This window comes from Protopterus annectens, chromosome 7.part1 (genome assembly GCF_019279795.1).
Source record: "Protopterus annectens isolate FY-2018-M chromosome 7.part1, PAN1.0, whole genome shotgun sequence".
Classification (NCBI taxonomy): domain Eukaryota; kingdom Metazoa; phylum Chordata; order Ceratodontiformes; family Protopteridae; genus Protopterus; species Protopterus annectens.
The window spans coordinates 384,692,735-384,707,991 of NC_056740.1; the positions used below are offsets into that span (position 1 = coordinate 384,692,735).

Below are 15,257 nucleotides of genomic sequence, written 5' to 3' on the forward strand. Positions count from 1 at the left end.
TGTGTACTCACACACAAATTGGTTCAGCAAAATCCATATTTATGAGGACATAATAAAATGAAGTATTTAAAAGTATGGATTAAAAATGATTCATGTGTGTCAGCTAAGGATATTGTGGGAAGAGACTAAAAAGACAATGCAAAAAATTAGAAATTGGAAGCTGTGTTATACAGATATGGATAGCAAGATAAAATGTTTTTAGTTCCTTTAGTCTTGTACACAGGTCAGGTATATTTTTATCAACAGAGGAGAAGTTGTGGGTAGCAATTAATAAAGAGATAAAGGATTTTATTTGGGAGAGGAAGACAGCAAGAGTCAAGTGAGATAAGCTGCTTCTTTAGACAGAGCAAGGTGGACTGGGATTACTCGATTTGACAGGGTATTTTAGAGCTACACAGTTAAGGCTCCTATACATAGCAGAAGCAGAAACCTATATTTCAAAGTGGAAAGGGATGATGATGAAACAGAGGGGAAAGCTCAAAAAACAAGGAGACACTGGGATGCTGGATGTAGATCCTTCAGGAGAACAACAAAAATCATACAGAATATTACATTCATAAAGTAGCAGAAAGTATTCCAAGAACTAAGCCAACATGGGAACGGAGGAAGGAGATTCTGTCGATAGGGATGACTGCAATTACGGATATAGGCAATAGGCAAGAGGGGACTGGTATTCACTGGAGAAAACTGGCAAAGAAACCAAGGTATTAGGAGTAAATAACTAGAGAAGGGAAAGGTAATAGAATGGGAAGACATCAAGAATTTTTTTGGACTTCAGGTTAGAGACTGCCTTCCCTATCAATGATTGATATCAGAGTATAGGTAAAGATAAAGAAATATGGGAATCCTAAGTGAAAGACCAGCACTGGTACAGCTTTTAGTATAATCTAGAACAGAAGCTGACATTAAAAAAGGAATAATTAGTAATGCATATAACATATTGCATACTATAAGAATTAATCAGAGGAGTTTAGAAAGGACTGGGAAGAGCGACTGGATAAGCAATTCACAAAGAAAACAGTGAGGGGATATACGTATGCGTCCCAAATAGGCAAAAAATGTAGAAGAGTGAGGATTTTTGCTTGGAAATGTTTACATAGATATTTTAATATCCCAAGTAGACTCCAGAGAATTTTTACTCATGTAGACAGAACTGTTGGAGGTGTAATGGGGAACATATTTTCTGGGAGTGTAATGAGTTGGTAGACTTTAAAGTTTCTCTGCAGACTACTCTGTCAGCGATACTGGGTGAGCAAATTGGTGTAACTAGGGAAATTATTTTTCTGAGCTATAACATAAAATCAGAACTGCCTAGACATAGTCAGGGCTTGCTGATTCTAACTTTGGTGGCTGCCAAAAAAGCAATTACTAGAAAATTGAAATCAAAGTCTAAATCAACTGTACTAGAAGTAGTGAACACGGTAACAGAGATAAAACAACTGGAACTGGGATCTTTAAAGAGAAGGAGCAAATTACATATGAAAATGGGAATTTTGGGAACAAAACATACAGGGTAAGATTGAGGTTTAAAAGAAGGCAGGACCTAAATGAGCTATGTAATGTTTGACTGACAATGACTGGGGAGATTATAAGTGATGTATGATGTTTGCAACTAGGATTATGTCAATACGCTTTGTGATGTAAAATGCTTGCAGCTGATATTATGTCAATGTGGTTTGTTCTCATTTACATAAATGTATTATTGCCTATGCCTTAAGTGATAATTTAATAAAGATGTTTCTCATTTTAAATTAAAAAAGAGACCCTGGGTGAACTGTTGGTTAGAGACTCTGATTTCTGAAAATGGGAGATGACTTATCCCCTACAAAGATTAATGCCTGTGAGTTGCAGACTATTTTTATTTATTTGCAATTTGTTAATCGGGAAAGTTCATTGGGCCATAGTGAGTCCTTTTTCAATGGAGGCCCGGGAAGAAAAGTTCCAAGTACATACATAAAAAATATATCTAGGTGGTTAATACAATTATAATATAAGAAATTCTAATAACAGTAACTGAGGTTTTACAGATTTTTACACAAAATATCATAGTTATTACACAATTTAAACATTATAAAAACAACAAGACTGAAGGGTTAATTAGATTTTTGAAGAGTTAAACAGAAAATTTTATGGAGAAATTGTGGGAGACAAAGTAGGAGAAGAACAGAAGGGGAAAGCTAGAGCTTTTGAGATGTAAAGTTTGATTTCAAAGTGGATGTAGAGGAAGTTTAGGAGGGGTGGGAGCAGGAGCAGGACTACAAACAGAGTATGCTGCTACTATCAGGACACTCAGATGGTGCAGTATTATTCTTCCACTACTCCTTCTACTCCTCCTGAGCACCTTACAAACAATGTGCAAAGCCAAGTCAAATGCAGCAATGCGCTACAAGAACCACAGAAAAAGTGTGCTAAAAAAAGGAGATGGATATGTGCAGTGCTCTGCAATGCACTGCATAAGTCTAGCTACAGCCGCTGGAGTGTTAACATGACAGTATATTTACATAAAAAGAAAAAAACAGCCCTGTTAGGAGCAGTTATTGAAGCACCCAAGCAAATGACACCAATCTTCCTCAAAATAGTTGAGTAGTACATGGTTTAACTGTTCATGTAAAGCTGTATTTCTTTTAAGTATATGCCAATATATATTACCCACCTGCTGAAGCAAAAACCCTAAGTTCTTCTACATTCAGAACCTTACATAGTAGATAATTATATAATTTACAAATAACCACAAGCAGGTGATATAATAATTACTCCTTGAAGTGAATCAGGATTTACCCACATAAACAAGAAACATCTTTATTGAATTATCACTTAAGACACAGGCAATCATACATTTAAATATATGAAAACAAACCATATTGACATTTTCAGTTGCAAACATTATGCCTCTCATGTGATGTTCTACACAATCAAGATTTACCCACTTCAGGCGAAATATTTAACCACATGAAACAAGATTTACCCCCAAATCAGTGTGGTTAACCCACAATGACAGTGTGCATTTTTGCAGAAGTGAATAAAGCCTTTTTGACCATGGATAGGCAGTGATGATTAGCATTATACATCAGAATTAAAATTTGGCACTCTTTTCAACTCATGGACATCTTCACCCATACCAGGAGCAGATATGTTCTCTGTACAAACTAGGAATGGACAAGTTTTTGTATGCGCACACTTGCAATGATGAGCTATATTTGTATGTGCATTGTTTGTCTTACTTTATATCTAATCTAAGAGGAAAAAAAAATCAGGAGCAAACACCAACAGTAAGCTAATTTATAGTTGAGAGTGTCTTCTAGAAATTCGACACCTAAGCTTGTCGTACTCAGGTTTGATGAGCTGCTGTCTGTGGGGCCTGTGAGACCTACAACACTCCTGGAGCTGCAAGAGCTGGGAATCATACTTAAACATGATCCAAAATGCCTGATACTAACAAAACCAATGTCGATAGTTAATGGCAAGAGATGGAGACTTAAGTGAGGTGAGAGAACATGCAAAGGAGGATCCAGGGCTGGAATTACTGTAAGGCTAAAAGATCATCCCTTCAAGCCTGCACTCCCATCCATACTGCTGGCAAATGTTCAACCTCTGGAAAGCAAAATGGACTACATAGGGTTAGAGCTGTCTTCTCAGAACAAGGTGGGAACTGTTGTGTACTTACTTTTACTGAACCTAGCTGGATTTGAACATTAATGACAGTGCAGTTCACATAAGGGGATGTCACTTTTTAGGGCATACAAAATACAATCTCTCAGTGGGAAGTTCAGAGAGGGAGGAGTCTACATATATATCAACAACACCTGGTGTACCATCTGTGAGATTGTCTCCTCAAACTGCTCTAAAAGTACAGAATTAACAACAGGAGGCCAGCAAAAAAACGTGTCAGATGAGAAAGAAAAACACTAAGAATGATACATAGGTATCAGACTATAATTTATTATTCAGACCGGTTTCGGCAGAACAATGCCTTCTTCAGTGTAGAAATAAGTTAAAGATACAACAGTAAACCTCATCAATATTTATAGACAACCCCCACCAATGAGATCCAAGATATATTACCACTAGTACTAATACATGAATTGAAATCAAAAGAAAAACAAGTGAAAGAAAACAAAATACATATATAAAATACAAAAATAAATATAAATGACCATTTGGAGACAAAAATACCAAAAATTTTTTGCCCAGGAATAAAACATATATATGTGCACTATAAATGTACAATAATGTCCCCCGGAACAATAATTTCCTATTTTTGGTTCGGGGAAGGTCGGTAACATCATACTTTGAGGACTTAGGAGTTGTCTTTTCGAACTGAGCGTGCGTGTTTATATAGACAATTGTTTCCAACTCTATCAGCATCTGTTGCATGGTGTATTTTTTGTTTCTGCCATTTTTTGGTGACAGAGCGACTGTTGGGATTATTCTGGTGGCTTTGGACAAAGGTTATACCTTAAAAGAACTGTTTATGGACTTTATTAATATTTTTTTCGATAGCTGGCATTTCATATTTCTTGTATGTATATAGCATTTTCAGTTTTGTATCTTGATTTACATTTTATGCCTTAGTAGTGATTTATGCTTTGGCCTTTACATTTTATTGAATATCTAGAACAGGAACGGGCCATCTATATGTGGCAGGCCATTACTTATATTTGCTGGCTATTTACCATTTACATATTTGGTGTTCTATTTCTATTTGTCTCCCTCTGGGAATGGTCTGTTTAGAACACAAATATTATTGTGATCAGGATATTTTTCAGGGTCTAACAATATTGCATTTTATATCTACATACCATCAAGGTCTAACCTGTACTGGTTCATTGTAGTTTATATTATATACCACTTCTTAGTGGCTTCTGGGTTGGTGACATTGGGTTGTTTACTATCAATGTCAGAGCTTCACATCAGGCACATTTGTTCAATATGCCCTTATATGGATAATTAGGCTTATTGGGACATTTGTTTCAGCCTAATTGTTATGCAGGACTTGCTATAGCTGTGTATATGATTTGTACAGAATTTCTGTTTGGATTTTTAACTAATTTTACTGTGGGGATTGCCATTGGCCTTTTGTGGGTCTGTATACAAACAGATTGGTTACATACATTCTTTTAGACATTTGTGTTATAGGTGCCCATCTTTTGGGCTTATACACTGTTATACCTAATATATGGGCTCCACAGGTTGCTGGCTAATACATATTCAGGCATTTGCAACAAGGGGAGTTATATTTATATGTATGGTTTTTTACATGTTGTTGGTGTTTTCAAGTTTTTGAGTTTCCCTGACTATAAGGTATGCTTTACCTGTGGTCGATAGTTACTGTATAGCATCTGTTTTATGAATTCCATTTTTGAAAACTATTTTTTAGGTTTACAGGTAGTTTTTATTTTTATAACATTCATCTCAGCACTGGCGTTCCTTTCTATTTTTCAATTCATACATAATTATTTTAGGTGTTCACTTGGAACTATTATATGATATCCTGTCTGACTCCCAAGATCTCTCTGGATTATTTTTGGTCTACATATATATATATATATATATATATATATATATATATATATATATATATATATATATCTAATCCTGGTACTTTTCTCAGGTTTGTGGTTCTTGTAGCTTGTTCTGTGGTACTCATTTTATATTAACAGCATGGACCTAGACAATATTTTAACAGGATTGTGTGCCGATCGGGAGGACATTGGGGTATTTGGGATCCAGTCTTCGCTAGGCAACAATCTAAATGGGTCAGGACAACAATCAGCTATAGATTGTGAATTGGCTTTCAATTCCCTTACCAAGGGACTTAAAAATCTCAGATCCAACATTTGGCACGTGTGATTATTTCGTGCCTATCTTAAAAATATTGCCCCTAGGGGCCTTAGAATACAGTTACAACCGTTAGTTGGCAGACCAGAGGACAGATTGCATCATGAGTGGCATGAAGCTTTACAAAAGGGGTCCATGTTATTTGTTAATATACTGGCCCAGTATTATGAGAGAATGGTGGACATTAACCTACAGGAAGTTAAAACCATGTGTACAGAATGTAAAAAATATGAGTCTGATCCTACATTTCAGGATTCTATCAAGAAACTCTCACATGAACTCACAAACCATGAGAAAACAACCAAGGACAGGAAAATTAAAAAGTTTAAAAGGGATTATATGGATTATCAAAGGGGACGTCCTTTTGACTTCAATAAGACAGTTAGATTCATGGGCGTCAGTCCAGGATCCACTTCTACTCCTACCACCAAAAAAAGACAGAGGTTTATTTTGAGAAATAGAGAGAAACCCAGTGCCAGCACATCAGGGGAGGATTCCTCATGTACCGATTATGAATGCTCAGGCAACAGGGATTCACCACATAGGAAAAAACCTAATAGAATTACCCCTTTAGATATGGCCCCAGGCGTCGGGGTGGATGCAAACACAAAAGTAGTCAATGTGCCCAACTCCCTGGAAGGAGTGATTCAGAATTTTCTCACGTAAATAATGATAATAATGAGGATTTTCAGAATGTTTTGAATTTGTCTAATGTAACTCTGACTTCACAACAGCAACATCTTTTGAATAAAGGATTAAGTTTTGTACCGGGGTTTTTTTGCAATGAGTATCATATTGTAACTGATGTTATGAGTTTCTGTCGAAATCTGAATCTGAAATTGTTTTTTGCCGATAGGGAGTCTCAAAGATCTAATGATTTCAGATTCAATAAATCGGATTTTCAGCCACAGATGAATAGACACGTTTCAATTTTCATGCAATCTGTACTTAGGGACTTACATTTTGAACATAGGGAGCATGATATATTGAGACATAATCTATCACCGCAGGATATTTCAGCTCTGCAGGAGCTACGTGACAATCACAATACTGCTATCTTACCTGCTGATAAGGGTGGTGCGGTGGTAGTTATGAATATGAGCACATATTTGAGTGAAGGCAAAATACAACTGTCTGACAATAGATGTTATATGAACATGGCCATTGATCCCACTAAGAACTTTAAGCAGGAAATAGATTTGTTCCTGAATCTGGCCCTTGAGGAAGGTATTATAAGCAAGAATTGTGTTTCGCAACTTACTGTTAAAGACCCTTAAAAACAAATCCTTTACTTGCTTCCTAAGATATACAAATCCATTACCAATCCTCCTGGCAGACCTACTGTATCAGGCATAGGTTCCTTGACGGAACCATTATCTGCCTTCCTTACACAATATCTCAAACCACTCTTGGGTTTTGTCCGGGCCAGACTGCAGGACACGACTCAATTTTTACAGATTATTCAGGATAGCCAATTAGAACCTGGATGGCTTATGTATTCATTGGATGTTAAGGCCTTGTACACCAGCATTCCACACTGGGCTGGTTTACAGGCCTTACAGTATTGGTTAGACAGAGCTGCCCTGTATTCACCTGGGTTCAATACCCTACTTATTTGCATGACTGAACACGTTCTCAATAAGAATGCCTTTTACTTCCAAGGGCAATGTTTTTGGCAACTCCAGGGTACGGCTATGGGAGCATCATTTGCTCCCATATATGCTGATCTGTTTATGACATTCTTTGAGGAATGCATGATCTATGATCCATTACATAACATCTATTTAGTGGAAATTGATATATGGCGCAGATACTTGGATGATTGCTGGATGGTGTGGCGGGCAGATGCCAGGTATCTGCAGGAATTTGTTGAATATCTCAATCATAATATCTGGGGGATTGAGTTTACGGTAACATTTGATCTTGTAAGCATCAATTTTTTGGATGTCACAGTCATCAGGAATCGGGAATCGGGATCATACACTGAACACCAGGATTTACCGTAAATATCCTCAATACAACACCTTATTGCATGCTTCCAGCATGCACCCACGCCACACCATCCACAACATCCTGAAGTCACAATTTATGCGCATGAAACGCCCTAGTTCCACACAATTGGATTATGACAGAGCCAGTTTAGATCTTTATCATAGATTTGCTAACAGAGGATACGGACACCTGGACATTACCAGGGCTTGGACCTGGACTACTAACACTGACAGAAATACTTTATTACAATATAAAATACAGGACAGTTACACCCCAGACTCTATTGTCAGGTTTGTTACTACTTTTGGCAGAAATTCATATGCTATTAAGGGAGTTGTTAACAGACATTGGAACATTCTTATGGCCAATGAACACTTGAGGTCCATACTGGGTTCACAGTGTCGATTGTCATTTAGAAGAGGCAAAACATTGGGTTCCATATTTTCTCATTTCAAACATATAGAAAGTGGGGGAGCCATATACAAACAGTTGACTATGTCTGGTGATGAATTAGTGGGCACATTCCCCTGTGGTCATTGTGGTTCCTGTAAACAAGTCAGAAAACTTAAACAGTTCACTAGTCGCAATACTAGTAGAGTATATCAGTGCAAAATGTTTGGTAACTGCAATAGCAGCTGGGTGGTCTACCTGGCAACCTGTCGGTGTCAAGCCTTTTATGTAGGCCAGACCTCTAGACCACTCAGAACACGTATTAACGAACACAGATCTGATATCAAAACCCAGAAAGAAACCAATGCTTTGTATCGCCATACATTGAAACACCCCGATGCACAATTTACTTTCATGGTTATAGATAGGATTATTGGTGATCGTAGCAATCCTCAGGGATGGCACAATATACTCAACTACAAAGAAAAATACTGTATCATCACATTGGGTGCTTTGTTTTCACCAGGACTCAACGACCATTTATAACCACAATTTTTATGAATGGAACATTTTGCTATTGCCCATTTATTTTATTTTTTGGTATACGTTTTGAACATTGCCTTGATGGTTTTGTTTCATTTATTGTTTTCCCATTAACAGTGCATACATTCTATTCCTGCAGAAATTATTGTTCCGGGGGACAATATTGTACATTTATAGTGCACATATATATGTTTTATTCCTGGGCAAAATTTTTTTGGTAGTTTTGTCTCCAAATGGTCATTTATATTTATTTTTATATTTTATATATGTATTTTGTTTTCTTTCACTTGTTTTTCTTTTGATTTCAATTCATGTATTAGTACTAGTGGTAATTATCTTGGATCTCATTGGTGGGGGTTGTCTATAAATATTCATGAGGTTTACTGTTGAATCTTTAACTTATTTCTACACTGAAGAAGGCATTGTTCTGCCGAAACCGGTCTGAATAATAAATTATAGTCTGATACCTATGTATCATTCTTAGTGTTTTTCTTTCTCATCTGACACATTTTTTGCTGGCCTCCTGTTGTTAATATTGAATACTTTGGGTGTGCATTGACTTGCGCGCATAGCAGCAGGTTTGGTTCTAAAAGTACAGAACTCATGTCACTGAAATGTACACCATTTTATCTACCAAGAGAATTCCACAGTATCAACATCACAGCATCTACATTCCTCCCAGTGCCAATACAAATGAGGCACTGAACACATTACACCAGGCTATAAATGAGCTGCAAAACTGAAACCCTGAATGTGTTCATATAGTGGCAGGTGACTTCAACCAAGCCAACCTGAAAACAGTTTTTGCCTCCTTTCTTCCAGCATGCAGACTTTGCAACCAGGGGAGAAAATATACTGGATAAGGTCTACAACATTGTTAAGCTAGTACATAAGGCAGTGCCTCACCCACACCTAGGCAACTCTGACCATCTCTCCATCATGTTGCTACCAGCATATAAACTGATGCTAACTAGGGGGAACCAACAGTGAAACAAGTAAAGATATGGCCAAAGGGTGCTGTCTTGGCACTCAAGACTGTTTCGAGAGTACAGACTGGAGTACATTTAAAGAGGCAGCTACTGTGAATCAATGTATCAACCTAGAGGAGTACATTGAGGTGGTGATGGGCTACGTCTTAAAATCTATAGATGATATTAACAGTCACCAAAAACATGATCATATGTGGCACCAGAAACCCTGGTTGATTAGTGAGGTGTATGCGCTCCTGAAAGCAAGGAATGCAGCCCTTAAGTCTGGAGACAGGGATGCCCTCAGAACAGCCAGAGAAAATCTGAACAAAGGAGTGAGAGAACCAAAATGTGCCTACGGTTGGAAGATCCAGAGCTACTTCTCTGAGCAAAAAGACTCCAGGTGTCTATGGCAAGGTATCCAGCAAACAAACTACAGGCTCTTATCTTCACATTGTGAGGACAATAAGGAATTCCTTAACATAATCAATGTCTACTTCAGATTTGAAGTAGGCAACAAAACAACAGCGACGAAAATGCCCATCGGTCAAATCAAAGAGGCGCTCATCTTCAATCCTGCTAATGTCCAGAGGATATTGCACAGGGTTAACCTGAGAAAAAATGCTGGGCCTGACAACAGTCTTCTGGCAAGTACTCAGACACTGTGCAATTCAACAGATGTCCTCATAGATATCATTAATATCTCTCTGAGTCAGGAAATAGTTCCCAAATGCTTCAAAAACACACCACCACCACTACCAAAGAAGTCACCACCATCATGCCTCAATGACTACCGCCCTGTAGCCCTAGCCTTCATTGTGCTGAAAAGCTATGAGAGGCTGGTCAAAGAAGCAACAACATCAAAGCAACCTGCGGATCTTGACCCACTGCAGTTTGCTTACTGAGCACACCATTCTACTGCAGACGCCACAGCACTGGCACTTTACTTATCGCTAGACCATCTAGAAAATAAAACCAGCTACATGAGGTTACTATTCATTGACTTCAGCTCTGCTTTTAATAGTCATCCCTATACAGCTGGTAATGAAGCTGCTTCAACTAGGCATCAACACACCACTTTAACTGGAATCTGTGCTTTCTCATGGACAGACCTCAGAAAGTGTGCACAGGAAATAACTCTTCAGACTGCATCACTCTGAATACTGGAATTCCTCAAGGCCCTTGTCTCTTGCTGTTCATCTTGCTAACACATGACTGCACAGTGAGGTAGAACACTAACCATATCATCAAGTTTGCTGATGACACAACAGTGGTGGGCATCATCAGCAACGATGATGAGGCGGTATACATGGCTGAGGGATAACAACTGATTACCTGGTGTGACAGTAATAACTTAGCACTAAATGCGAACAAAACAAAGGCAATAATTGAGGACTACAGGAAAAAATGCACGGAACATTCTCCTCAATCCATCAATAGAGAAACAGTAGAGAGAGTGAGTAGCGTGAAGTTTCTGGGGGTGCATACTGATGAGGACTTGTCCTGGTCTACCAATACAAATGCCGTTGTCAGGAAGGCACATCAAAGACTACACTTTTTGAGAAGGTTCAGGACAGAAAATATACCATCAAAAGTTCTCACAACCTTCTGCAGAGGGACAATAGAAACCATCCTGATAACCTCACAGTGTGGCATGGAAGCTGCTTTATTTCTGAGCGCAAGGCTCTCAAAAGAGTGGTGAAGGCAGCCGACAGAATCAAGACCACCCTACCAGCCATCCATGACCTCCCCATGTCCAGATATCGAGGCAGGGCCAAAGGAATAATTAAGGACTGCACCCACCCTGCTCACAGACTGTTCGCGTACCTATCATCTGGCAAGCACTTCTGTAGCATAACATGCAGAACTACGAGATTCAGAAACAGCTTTTTCCCACAGGCCATCAGACTGCTAAACTCTGGCAACAATCATGCTCCATGCCAACCATCTGGACCATCAGTTCAATGTGGAAGACCGTCTCAAATTGTGCAATAACTTGACTGCCCATATCAATCCAATATCAGTGCAATACTCTAAGTTAAGCCAAATCACTGGTCATCAGGGGCAGTAGTAAGGCCAGAAAAATGTCTAATTATAGTGCAATATCTAATGCTAGTCTGCAACTCAGTCACAGTGCAATACTCATGAATGTCTCATTCTGGGCAAAACTCAATGTAAGTCTTTAATGCAATGTCTTACCTCAGTACTGTGCAATACTCAAGCAAGCAGACAGATCACTGTATAATAAATGTTAAAGTGAGTTTAATTCATGTGCAATATTAGGATTATCTAGCTAGAACATTATGGTATACAGTAAGTAGTTATATATGTATTAATGTCTTGTCCTATTAAGTCTATGTGATATCTGAGCATTTGAGTGCGGAGATATGGAATTTCATTCAGTTTTTGCACTTGTTTGATTCTTAACAACAATAAAGTTACTTTGACTACACCTGCACTTCTAACGGAGAAGAAGGAACTAAAGGTAATTGTCTGCTGTCATTTTGCATATAATTTTGAGTTTGCCACTGACATCTTAGTAATAGCAGATTTCAGCAGTTTAAGTCTCCACTGCTGAACAGACTGCAGTGAAAAGACTTCACTTAGAAATCAAATGCCCCTGCTTCAGGACTAGTTTTAGAAATTGTGCACAACATGTTTATCTTACTTGCTGGGACCATGAAATCCATTTGTACTACAATGTACAAAAATAGAGATGTTTCTGTATCTTAATATAAATGCAAAACTACATACTACAGCATGTCACACTGCTCCATAATGTATTAGAATATGTATCTTTTACCCAGTGCACCTTTAAGCAGAAGTTTAATCCAGATCTGCTTTCAGTCTCTCAAAATAATCAAGAAAAATAATCCTTGAATGAACAGTGTCAAATTCTACTTTCTTACAACGGTGCCAATTCCCCATATTAGAGACAGTAAAACAAACTACCTGTCATTTCCTTTGCCTGTTGTTGGAGGCGCTGATTGAGCTCATCCTTTTCACTCTTCAGCAACGTGTTCTGTTCTTTAAGCTCCGTCACAAGCTGGGAAGTACAAGCAACAGATCACACTATAAATGACTGAAGGTATTGCCTTTCCCATCATTACAATATGAGAATAGCTATGCTACAAATGCACGTGTCATGTATGTGTAATAAATACTAATGCATGAAAATGAGGCATAGTTTATAAAATCTTGATGTAACACATTAGCCTTTGGCTGATCTATACAATATCAAGAAAGAAAACATCCCAGCCCCAACCAGAATAATCACAAGTCCAGTTAAGAACAATCAGAAATTCAGGCAGGCATTAAGTTCCACAGTGAAAAGAAGCGAGTGGTCTCATTGCCTTCACATTCCCCTAAGCAAGCAAAATAAAAATGTCTCCAGGGACACCAGAAGCAGCAAACCTAGAGGTCTTTTAGAGAAGAAGCAAGTTCTCTTCATACCACATGGAGGACATCAACAAAAAATGTAATTTTCTTTTGATCCAGTGATGTATATCTTTTCAAAGGAAAGGGCTTTGAAACCATACAATAAAAGCAGCAGCATATCTGGTGCTGGTATTCAAACCACTGACAAGTTAAGTAATGAACATAGTTTTAGCTAATTGAAACACTTGAGGCTTGCAAATGCACCTGTGTTATTAACATCTCAGGAACCTTGCTTTCATCCATCATCTTATTCTATCTTCAAAGTACCCTAGTATTGGTACATGCCCTAATTTCAAATTTGAATAACTGCAACCCCCTATTATCTAGAACTGCAAGACACACAGCTTGACAAATTGCAGCTTGTTCAAAATTCTGCAGCCCAGTCACTTCCCTGGGATACACAGGTACAACCATATTACTCTGGTTTTGCAAGTAATTACACCAGCTGCACATTAGACAACACATGTATAAAAAGTACAGTTGTGTAAAATCTTACCAAAATAGTAGATATCCTTCTCTTCACTGTTGCAGTATTCATTAAAATTGGGATCCCCTCCTAAGGGCTTCCTGACGTCCAGACAGTACACCAAAGCCTTTAGGTTGCTTTAAGGTATGCCGTACATCACACATATGCTCCTCATGTACCATAGGGCATAAAGGTGACATCCGGAAGTACCATCCTCAGAACCGAGAACCCCAGTAGGAATGCCATTCCAAAGAGTATAGAGGTAATAGAAAATGAGAAATGGGACCAGGGGGAGGAGGAAGGGAATGAATACTGCAACAGTGAAAAGAAGGCCATCTACAGTTATGGTAACATTTTTGTATTATGGCCTTCCATTTCACTGTTGCAGTATTCATTACAAAAAAAAAAGTGCCAAAGCTCAGGAAGCAGACAGGGAGGAGAAAGGACCAGCAAAACTCTCTAGTAAGCCATGAAGGTTGGCCGTAGCAAAACCAGCTCTAGCTCTGGAAATTCCATCCAACATGTAGTGCTTGGTAAATGTATGCACAGAAGTCCAGGTAGCCGCTTCAAGAACAGAGTTAGTATCTAAACCCTTGAAAAAAGCACCAAAATAATTCACAGTTCTAGTAGAATGAGGCTTAACAGAAGAAGGCAGGCTGTTATTATAAAAGGAGTAACAAAAATAAATAGCTTTAGAAATCCAAGAAGAAATAGTTTGCCTGGACACAGCCAATCCTAATGACCTAGGATGAAAAGTAACAAAGAGATGATCAGATTTCCTAATAGTCTTAGTCTTATCCAAATAACATCTGAGTTGTCTATGCACATCCAACATGTGCAGCACCTTCTCACTGGCAGACTGCGGAGAAGGGGAAAAAAGTGGGCAAATGTATACACTGATCAAGAGATAACTAATTCACCACCTTGGGCATAAAAGAAGGATTAATATGAAGGGACACCCTGTCCTTATGAAACACTAAAAAGGAGGACAAGCAATAAGGACTTGAAGCTCAGATACCCATCTGGCAGATGTAAAGGCTAATAAAAGTACAGTTTTCCAAGAGCAATGTTGCAAGGAAGTTGAGGCTGCATGCTCAAAAGGAGCCTGGGTCAATTTTTCTAAAACAAAATTAAGATCCCAGTCAGGAGAAACAGGCTTCCTGAGAGGCCTAATATGAAGAATGCCTTTAAGGAATTGTTTAGCTTTAAATCTAGAAGCTAAAGGAGGTGATAAAGGCAGATAAGCAGAAATAGCTGATAAGTGGGCATAAGCAGAAGAATAAGACAAGTCAGCAAATGGCAGTTCACACAGATAAGAAAGAACCAAAGGAACACCCACAGAAAGTGGATCCAGGTTACAAGAAAGAGACCAAACAGAAAACCTCTTCCATTGGGATACATAAGATTTCCTAGTAATGGGCTTCCTGGCCTCCTGCAAGACCCTAAGCACATCCTCAGAAAAAAAGGTGCCTATGAGGAATCAAAAACTTATCACCCACAGTGTCAGCTAAAGAGGGAACAGATGGGGATGGATGAGAGATTGTTTGCCTTGTGTGAGTAAGTCCACCCTGTGAGGTAACTTGTGATGATTGTCCTTGGCCAAATGGAGAAGAAGAGGGAGA

At 38.5% G+C, this 15,257-nt stretch overlaps 1 protein-coding gene across 14 annotated transcripts in view; it reads right to left on the minus strand.

Moving 5' to 3' along the window:
* MYO5A (myosin VA) overlaps nt 1-15,257 on the minus strand; it is a 4,204,798-nt gene that overhangs the window by 1,002,620 nt on the left and 3,186,921 nt on the right. For all 14 annotated transcript variants that reach the window (XM_044078829.1, XM_044078834.1, XM_044078828.1 and 11 more), the window contains one exon: nt 12,684-12,777. In XM_044078829.1, coding sequence (XP_043934764.1) covers nt 12,684-12,777 — 94 coding nt within the window. The remainder of the gene's footprint in view (nt 1-12,683; nt 12,778-15,257) is intronic.